We start from the raw sequence: 10,000 nt of genomic DNA on the forward strand, positions 1-10,000 counted from the left end.
GAGACCAAATTAAAAAGCGCCTGAATGTTGAAATGTTGGAGTCAACTGAAGCGGGAAGTAACATTCATTACTGAAGGCTGATTGGCTGAGACGGAGGGCATTTTTCCTTAATCACAAGGACACTTTTGGTAATCAAGAGGGCATAATTACTTGATCCTGATTGGTTAACAGTTGCTTATCTAGAGTAAGCGAAGTTACAAGAGAATCTTTAATCTGACATAAAACTATAAAAATGTACTATATATGTGGCACATAAAATATATTTTAAGCGCTATTTCTGTTGACAACAACGATTTATTGAATTGAACTTAAACCGAATGGGAGCGCGTTGACTGTCATTTGCCGCGGAACTGAACGGGCTTCTCACAACAATTTTGCCCTTTATGTTAAACACATGTAATCGCAATGAGACCGCGTGCAATTGAATATTGAGGATTAATTTCACTTGTATTTTCAAAGTTTTCCAAATCGCTCTCGTCGCGAGTAAAAACTTTGAAAATACTCGTGAAATTAATCCTAAATTGCCCTGGGGCCCATGCGATGACAAACATGCACATTGAGAACAGATGACTTGTAGGTTGGTGACGCGAAGCAGGTACTGAGCAGAGTTTCTTAAATCAAACAAATCCTTGCTCAGTGAAAAACTGACCAACATTTAACATTTGACTTGATTTGCGTTAATTGTTAATATCAGTTTACAGTGTCCCCAATTATATTAGTGCCCCAGCGCTAGAAAGACTAGACATATTAAATAACGTTCCTTCGCTTTTTCTTTCCTCAGTTTTTTCTTCACCAGGCTTTGAATTCCAGCGGAAAGCCGCATCAAAAAAGTAAAAGAGGATACTATACATGTTGTGGTAGAGGAGATAAACCTTTGCTTAGCATTTTAAACGATTAAACTAGAGGGTACTCAAACTTGTGCTTTAAAACAAGATATTCACTTACCGGGCTCCACAACCTGCTTATTAAAGAAAGTGTTAAGCAACAATGATATCCACCAATACTGCCCCGCCCGCATGCTCATCGGCGACATGAACTAAGGTCTTGGAAACAGTGGAGAGAATCTGTTCTGGTCCGTAGTTGTTCAACGGTATATCACATGTGCTTGCAAGAGCCTTATTGCAGCACGTACAAGAAGACTCTAAGCTTAGCAGACTTAAGAAGAATTTCTACTTTGAACATATTCTGTAAGGCAAAGCTATTTTGACTTGATTACTACCTTTGCATTGGGGTAAATGTCCACTCCACACTCCGTCCTGACAGCGGATTGTTTTATTTCCCACCAAACTGTATTTAGGATTGCACTGGAATGTCACCGTTCCCTCGTGACCAAAATCGGAACTTAAACGCCTACCATTAGATGGTACACCTGGATCCACGCACGGTGCTGTGAATAAGATCGTGAAAAAACCTAACTATATTTGATTTGTGTTTACATGAATTTTATTCCGGGACATACAAGAGGACTTTAAGCTTAACAGACTTCAGACGAATTTCTAATTTGAACATATTGTGTAAAGCAAAACTATTTGGACTTGATGACAATGTACTACCTTTGCATTGGGGTAAATGTCCACTCCACACTCCGTCCCGACAGCGGATTATTTCAATTCCCACCAAAGTGTATCTAGGATTGCACTGGAATGTCACCGTCTTTTCGTGACCAAAATGGGAACCTAAACGTCTGCCATGAGATGGTACACCGGGATCCACGCACGGTGCTGTAGGTATAACATCATGAAAAAACCCAATTACATTTGACTTGTGCTTACAAGAACTAGCTTTATTCCGGGACATACAAGAGGACTTTAACTTAACAGACTTCAGACGAATTTCTACTTTGAACGTACTGTGTAGGGCAAAACTAATTTGACTTGATTACAATGTACTACCTCTGCATTGGGGTAAATGTCCACTCCACACTCCGTTCTGACAGCGGATTCTTTCATTTCCGACCAAAGTGTAATTAGGATTGCACTGGAATGTCACCGTCTTTTCGTGACCAAAATGGGAACCTAAACGTCTACCATTAGATGGTACACCGGGATCCACGCACGGTGCTATGTACAAGGTGATGACAAAAAAACAATTATTTTTTACTTGTGTTTACAAGAACTTTATTCTGGGTCATGCAAGAGGACTCTAAGCTTAGCAGACTATAGAAGAATTTCTACTCTAAACATAATGTGTAAGGCAAGAATTTTTTGATTTGATTACTACCTTTGCATTGGGGTAAATGTCCACTCCACACTCCGTCCTGACAGCGGATTATTTCAATTCCCACCAAAGTGTATCTAGGATTGCACTGGAATGTCACCGTCTTTTCGTGACCAAAATGGGAACCTAAACGTCTGCCATTAGATGGTACACCGGGATCCACGCACGGTGCTAGGTATAAGATCATAAAAAAACCCAATTACAATTTGACTTGTGCTTACAAGAACTTGCTTTATTTCGGGACATACAAGAGGACTTTCAGCTTAACAGACTTTCAACGAATTTCTACTTTGAACGTACTGTGTAGGGCAAAACTATTTTGACTTGATTACAATGTACTACCTTTGCATTGGGGTAAATGTGCACTCCACTCTCCGTCTTGACAGCGGGTTCTTTCATTTCCCACCAAGCTGTATTTAGGATTGAAAGGGTAGTTTCTAAAGAAACTGTGGTGCTGCGTCGGTGGGGAACTAGTATACAAAAATTTGGTTTTATCAACGGAGTTGATAATATAAATTGGCCACCGTGCAGAGATTCTAAAAGCTGACGTTTCGAGCGTTAGCCCTTCGTCAGAGCGAATCCATTTATTTAGTATGTATTTAGTATGTATTTAGGATTGCACTGGAATGTCACAATCTTTTCGTGACCAAAATGGGAACCTAAACGTCTACCATTAGATGGTACACCGGGATCCACGCACGGTGCTAGGTATAAGATGATCATAAAAACAAAAAACAATTATTTTTTACTTGCCCTTACAAGAGTTTTATTCCGGGACATCCAAGTGGACTCTAAGGGTGCGTTCGATTGACCGTATCCCGGAATTGCATGGAATACACGGAAAATAAGTTAGAGACCCTGCATTTTTACGGACATTCACGCTAAAATTGTCAAATATCTGCTAAAATGCTACTTGAAAACATATTTTTGTTATCCTTTCTGCTTCGAAACGCGCCAAACATGCCGTTTTAATCATCACTCCACGTATTCTTATTCCGGAATAGGGTCAATCGAACGCGCCCTAAGCTTAGCAGACTATAGAAGAATTTCTACTTTAAACATATTGTGTAAGGCAAGACTTTATTGATTTGATTATACTACCTTTACATTGGGGTAAATGTCCACTCCACAATCCGTTCTGACAGCGGATTCTTTCATTTCCCACCAAAGCGTATTTAGGATTGCACTGGAATGTCACCGTCTTTTCGTGACCAAAATCAGAACCTAAACGTCTACCATTCGATGGTACACCAGGATCCACGCATGGTGCTATGTATAAGATCATGAAAAAAACCCAATTACATTTGACTTGTGCTTACAAGAACTTCATTCCGGGACATATAAGTGGACTTTCAGCTTAACAGACTTCAGAAGAATTTCTACTTTTTTTTTTTTGTTTTTGTTTTGAAAACATCTTTTTTATTTATTTATAATTTTACTACATTACTACATTACTACATTACTACATTATTACATTACTACCTTACTACATTACTGCATTACTACCTTAGTTACTACATTACTACATTGCTACATTGCTTGAATCAATGATAAGTTCGTCAGATCAAAAAATTAGAAAAGAAGGATCTCACATGGCTTCTGTCTAGTTTGTTATATAATCCATTTATGGGGGTTTAGGGATAATTTCCGTAGGGCTAAAGGTAGATAGAAAGTTTGGAAAGCCTTCCATCTTAGGATTTGTTTCACGCATCTTACAGGTCCAAATGTAATATCTAGCAACCAGGAAATAGAAATATTGTTTGGTGTTACAAAAGAAATTGGCGTTTAGACCAAGGACTGCAGCCGATGAGAAAGAGCTATTAAGTTTCAATGATATGAGATTTTTATTTAGCCAATCTTGAAAGTTTTTCCAGAAAAAACTGGTCTCCCTACAAGACCAAAAAAGGTGGATAAGAGATGCTCTCTCATCACTACAAAAAGTACAAGGATCATCTGATCTTATACCTATTTTGTTTAGGAAATCGTTTGTTGCTAAACGTCTGTGAAAAAGCTTAAACTGAAAAATTATTAATTTCGATATTTTTGTGCAACTAAAGGGGAGTTTGTATATCACTTTCCAGTGAATGAAATTAGAACAGGTAATTTGGCAGTCAGTAAGCCATTTGTTTTGAGTTTTACTAGGGCTAGTCTGTTTAGAGTTAACGCATTTTTGATACACCATTCTGTTTGTGTGTTTTATCATCTATAAAAAACTTGCGAAATAAGGTTAAAACGCAGTCCCCTCCAAAAGGAAATTATGAAAGCTTTATTGATGTCTTTCTAGGCGTTACAAAAACAAACGAATTTCTACTTTGAACGTACTGTGTAGGGCAAAACTATTTTGACTTGATTACAATGTACTACCTTTGCATTGGGGTAAATGTCCACTCCACTCTCCGTCCTGACAGCGGATTCTTTCATTTCCCACCAAGCTGTGTTTAGGATTGCACTGGAATGTCACCGTCTTTTCGTGACCAAAATGGGAACCTAAACGTCTACCATTAGATGGTACACCGGGATCCACGCACGGTGCTATGTATAAGATGATGATAAAAAAACAATTATTTTTTAATAAGTCTAGATCTTGTGATAAAATTGATTAAAAAGACAAACGCAACTAGATTCATTTTGACAACGTTTCGACATCGTCCGATGTCATCGTCAGGCAATGAATTTTAATCGGATGAAGCATAACTTATAGTACAAGAAAAATAGAACAATAGAACAATTTATACAATAGTACGCTAACAATAAATGTGAAATCTAAGTAAATAATTTTGCCCTGACAGAGTCTGACTGCACATCAAGTGATGGTTTCAATTCTTTGCTGTAGAACATCTCATGAATTAAGCAATCAAATTTCGATGCGCATTTCTTTATGACACTAAAACTCGCCGCTGGGGGTGCTGTTGTCTGGCCATGATCTGCTAGGCGATGCCTCCCGATAACTGAGTATCTATGTTCCTCGATTCGTTGATACAAGTGACGAGCTGTATAGCCAACATAGCTCGCATTACACGAGCCACATTGAAATTTATAGACGACTAGTTGTTGGCTGACTAATGATGGTTTGGGCTCACGGAATTTAAGGACATCCTCGAGCTTGCGGCTGACAAAAACTGGCTGTAGATCTATATCCAGTTTCTTATTTAGTTGAGTAAGTTGGCGCTTCACAATATCGGCTGGTTTTTGGACAATAAATGGCAAGACGATTCTAATGGTAGATTATGATTCGACATCTGATGTATTGATAAAGTTACGGATGGTTGCCTCAATCAATTCACTCAGACGGTTATCGTAGCTTGTGAAAAATTGATCTTATGTTTTCATATTCTATTTTAAACAGCTCGGTCGTTGAGGACAGACTGTACGCCCGGTGAAGCATTGTCTTGATTAGAGATTTCTTGTATTTGTTGTCTACAATTTCGGACACACTCATGTTTGCTGTACAGTTGAAAGAGCTCTCCTTTGATGATGATGACATTTTGGTTTCATATGATGAGACGTCACTATTCACGAATGGACCGCTTGACTACACGATAGACCTGCTTGTGGAAAAAGCCTTTAAAGACAGCTGGTTCTGTGCGACATATGATCTGACCATCTCTAAACAAGATCTTTCTGAACGCTAAAAATCGCCACCAAAGACCAGCTATCTCAGTTTAATGACAATCTATACCTACAAACTGACGGAGTTGCTATGGCCTCCCCGTTAGGGCCTCCATTAGCTAATGTATTCCTGTGTCATGTGGAGGAGATGCTAGAACAACAAGGCAAACTCCCGTCATTCTACAGATGATACGTAGACGATACCTTGGTTGTCATAAAAGATGTAGCTGAAGCAGAACAGTTCCTAATTACGCTAAATAACTGTCATCCATCTATTCAATTTACAATGGAGCTGGCGGTAAACAACACACTACCCTTCCTTGGCATGCTTTTGATGAAACAAAGAAGTAAGATTACCACAAGCGTATACAGAAAAACTACCAACAAAGGCTTCTTGTTGCACTACCAGAGTCATATGGACAACAAATACAAGAAATCTCTAATCAAGACAATGCTTCACCGGGCGTACAGTCTGTCCTCAACGACCGAGCTGTTTAAAATAGAATGTGAAAACATAAGATCAATTTTTCACAAGCTACGATACCCGTCTGAATTGATTGAGGCAACCATCCGTAACTTTATCAATACATCAGATGTCGAATCACAATCTACCATTAGAATCGTCTTGCCATTTATTGTCCAAAAACCAGCCGATATTGTGAAGCGCCAACTTACTCAACTAAATAAGAAACTGGATATAGATCTACAGCCAGTTTTTGTCAGCCGCAAGCTCGAGGATGTCCTTAAATTCCGTGAGCCCAAACCATCATTAGTCAGCCAACAAGTAGTCGTCTATAAATTTCAATGTGGCTCGTGTGATGCGAGCTATGTTGGCTATACAGCTCGTCACTTGCATCAACGAATGAAGGGGTAGTTTCTAAAGAAACTGTGGTGCTGCGTCGGTGGGGAAGTAGTATACAAAAATTTGGCTCTTAAATATACCTGGGAAATTTCGGAAACTTCATTGGCTTTCCTAGATATCAAAGTTTCCATTAGAGGCAACGTGCTATGTACTAGTGTGCACTACAAACCTACTGATTCACACAGTTATTTGTTGTATTCATCGTCACATCCATCACATGTCAAGAACTCCATTCCTTATTCTCAATTTCTTAGACTTCGACGTCTATGTAGTGATGACTCCGATTTTTCCAGCAAATCAGAGGAGATGTGCCAGTTCTTCGAAAAACGTGGCTATCCTGTCTCTGTGGTCAAAGCGGGCCATCATCGCGCCCAACAATTTGATCGACAGTCGTCACTACAAACGTCACAGAAAGATAAGAATGACAGAATTCCATTCACCCTCACTTTCCATCCTCATAATCACGCAGTCAAAAGCATCATTCTTAGTAATTTTAAATTACTCCAAAATGATCCCGAGACTGGTAGAATCTTTTCGCAACCTCCACTTATTTCATTCAAACGCGACAAAAACGTAGGCAACTTTTTAGTTAGAAGCGCGCTCAAAACCAACGAGCAACCCGGCACTTTCAAATGCGCGCGCTCACGATGCAAAACTTGTCTTTTCATTGTTAACACTAGCAAGATATCGGGACCTAAGCGATCTATTAAGATCACCGATCGTTTCACATGTACCTCCGCAAATGTCATTTATTGCATAACCTGTACGTTATGCAATAAATTATACATTGGTGAGACAGGTAGACGACTAGGTGACCGATTCCGCGAACACCTTCGCGATGTTGAGAAGAATGACAAGGATGCATCTAAGCCAGTCGCTCGCCATTTTAATCTGCCTAACCACTCCAAAAAACACATGGCTATCTGCGGCCTTTCCCTACATCTAGGTACGACGGAAAGCCGCAAGAATCTGGAACAAAAATTCATCTTTCAAATCGGCACCCTTAATCCTCACGGTATTAACGAACGCTTTTCATTTAACTAATATATTCCTACTTTTCACGTTGCCATGTTACCACCAATAGCGTAGCTCCTACTCTACTATAAAAACTACACGTAACCCATAATCCCTCGATTCGCTCTGACGAAGGGCTAACGCTCGAAACGTCAGCTTTTAGAATCTCTGTACGGTGGTCAATTTACATTATCAACTCCGTTGATAAACCAAACTTGCATCAACGAATTGAGGAACATAGATACTCAGCTATCGGGAGGCATCGCCTAGCAGATCATGGCCAAACAACAGCACTCCCAGCGGCGAGTTTTAGTGTCATAAAGAAATGCGCATCGAAATTTGATTGCTTAATTCATGAGATGTTCTACATCAAAGAATTGAAACCATCACTTAATGTGCAGTCAGACTCTGTCAGGGCAAAATTATTTACGTAGATTTCACATTTCTTGTTAGCGTACTATTGTACATATTGTTCTATTGTTCTATTTTTCTTGTACTATACGTTATGCTTCATCCGATTAAAATTCAATGCCTGACGATGACATCGGACGATGTCGAAAAGTTGTCAAAATGAATCTAGTTGGGTTTGTCTTTTTAATGAATTATTTTTTACTTGTGCTTACAAGGGCTTTTTTTCCGGAATATACAAGGAGAATTTATGCTTAAAAGACTTTAGACGAATTTCTACTTTAAGGTAATTCCTTAGTATTGCATTGAGCATCCCTCGTCGTCGTCATCGTCGTCGTCGTCGTCGTCGCAGCCACTCGCAAGCGAGTATGGTGGCCAAAAGGATTAGCAGAGCAGAGACTCAAACAAGCCCCATCTACAGGGTCTCAAGGCGCCGTTGGGCAGCAGCCTTTCTCTGCTCACGGCGCACAGCTTCCTCGGTGAGTCGGGTGTTTTCAAAGTGTAGAACACCTTTCCGAGTTGTACTTTTCCAGACCTGTCTGTCTGCTGCTAGTTGTTCTCACTCGTTCACATTAATTCCACATTTCAGCAAGTAGTGCTTTAGCAAGTCCTTGTGCCTTTTCTTTGGAGCACTGACTGATCTAGTACCGTGGGAGAGCTGTGAGTAGTATAGTTGATTTCGTAGACGACGGTCTGGCATTCTACAGATGTGACCAGCTGATCTAAGTCGATGAAGGAGAGCGACTGACTCTAGACTTTGAGAAGATGTTCTCTCAAATACGGCAGTGTTTGTTACTCTGTCCTGCCACTTAATGTGCAGGATTCGTCTCAAACATCGCTGGTGGTATGTTTCCAGTTGTTTGATATGCTTCCGATAGGTAACCCATGTCTCACAACCATAGAGAAGTGCGGGTATGATGATGGCATTGTAAACCTTAATCTTTGTGTTGGATAGGATATCGTTATTGCAGAAAATCCTCTTGCTGAGTTTGTTGTAGGCTGTGGCGGCTGCACTTATGCGACTTTGAATTTCCATATCCAAAGAGGCATTACTGGAAACAGTACTTCCCAGATATTTGAAGTTGTTTACCGCATTGAGTTCTTCACCATTTATTTGAATTGACGGAAGAGAATCTGTAGGAGATGGATAGCCTCGTTCACGCTGAAACATGGTCTCAGTTTTGCTGATGTTGAGGGCAAGGCCAAGCCTGCTATACGCTAAAGCAAAAACGTCCACAGTACTCTGCATTCCATCCTCTGAACAAGAGCAGACAGCTGAGTCATCTGTGTATTGAAGCTCAACAATGGTTGTAAAAGAAACTTTTGTCTTGGCTTGAAGTCTCCGAAGATTGAAGATGTTGCCATCAATCCGGTACTGGATGCTAACTCCGTCGTTGAGAGAAGGTCGAGCCAGTTGAAGAACAGTCCCCATAAACAATGAGAACAGGGTGGGCGCAATTACACAACCTTGTTTGACACCAGCATCGACTGAGAAAGGCTCACTAGATTTACCATTATACAGAACAGCAGCAGTCATGTCATCATGAAGTAGTCGGATCATTTTCGCAAGCTTCCCTGGGCACGCGTTGTTCACGGCACTTTTCGTGTATCTGGCGGAGGGCAAAGATCATATCGATGGTACCACGTGAGGGTCTGAACCCACATTGACTTTCAGGAAGAACCTCTTCGGCGAGTGGAGTCAGGCGGTTTAACAGAATCTTAGCAAAGAGCTTGCCCACTGCTGAGAGAAGTGAAATACCTCGATAGTTACTGCATAACGACTTATCGCCCTTCTTGAACAAAGTCACGATTAGGGCATCTCTGAGGTCAGCTGGGATTTGTTCTTCTGTCCAGAACCTCTGGATGAGCAGAAAAAGTTGCTCAGTGAGT

General features: G+C 40.4%; 1 protein-coding gene across 7 annotated transcripts in view; it reads right to left on the reverse strand.

Annotated features, from left to right (window-relative positions):
- LOC137996837 (scavenger receptor cysteine-rich type 1 protein M130-like) overlaps positions 1-10,000 on the reverse strand; it is a 71,009-nt gene that overhangs the window by 47,823 nt on the left and 13,186 nt on the right. For 4 of the 7 annotated variants that reach the window (XM_068842440.1, XM_068842442.1, XM_068842441.1 and 1 more), the window contains 6 exons: positions 4,582-4,749; positions 3,319-3,486; positions 2,221-2,388; positions 1,893-2,060; positions 1,554-1,721; positions 1,220-1,387 (listed from right to left, as the gene is read on the reverse strand). In XM_068842440.1, coding sequence (XP_068698541.1) covers positions 1,220-1,387; positions 1,554-1,721; positions 1,893-2,060; positions 2,221-2,388; positions 3,319-3,486; positions 4,582-4,749 — 1,008 coding nt within the window. The remainder of the gene's footprint in view (positions 1-1,219; positions 1,388-1,553; positions 1,722-1,892; positions 2,061-2,220; positions 2,389-3,318; positions 3,487-4,581; positions 4,750-10,000) is intronic. The other 3 variants (XM_068842443.1, XM_068842444.1, XM_068842445.1) reach the window with 3 other exon arrangements.

This window comes from Montipora foliosa, chromosome 3 (genome assembly GCF_036669935.1).
Source record: "Montipora foliosa isolate CH-2021 chromosome 3, ASM3666993v2, whole genome shotgun sequence".
NCBI classification, from domain to species: Eukaryota; Metazoa; Cnidaria; class Anthozoa; order Scleractinia; family Acroporidae; genus Montipora; species Montipora foliosa.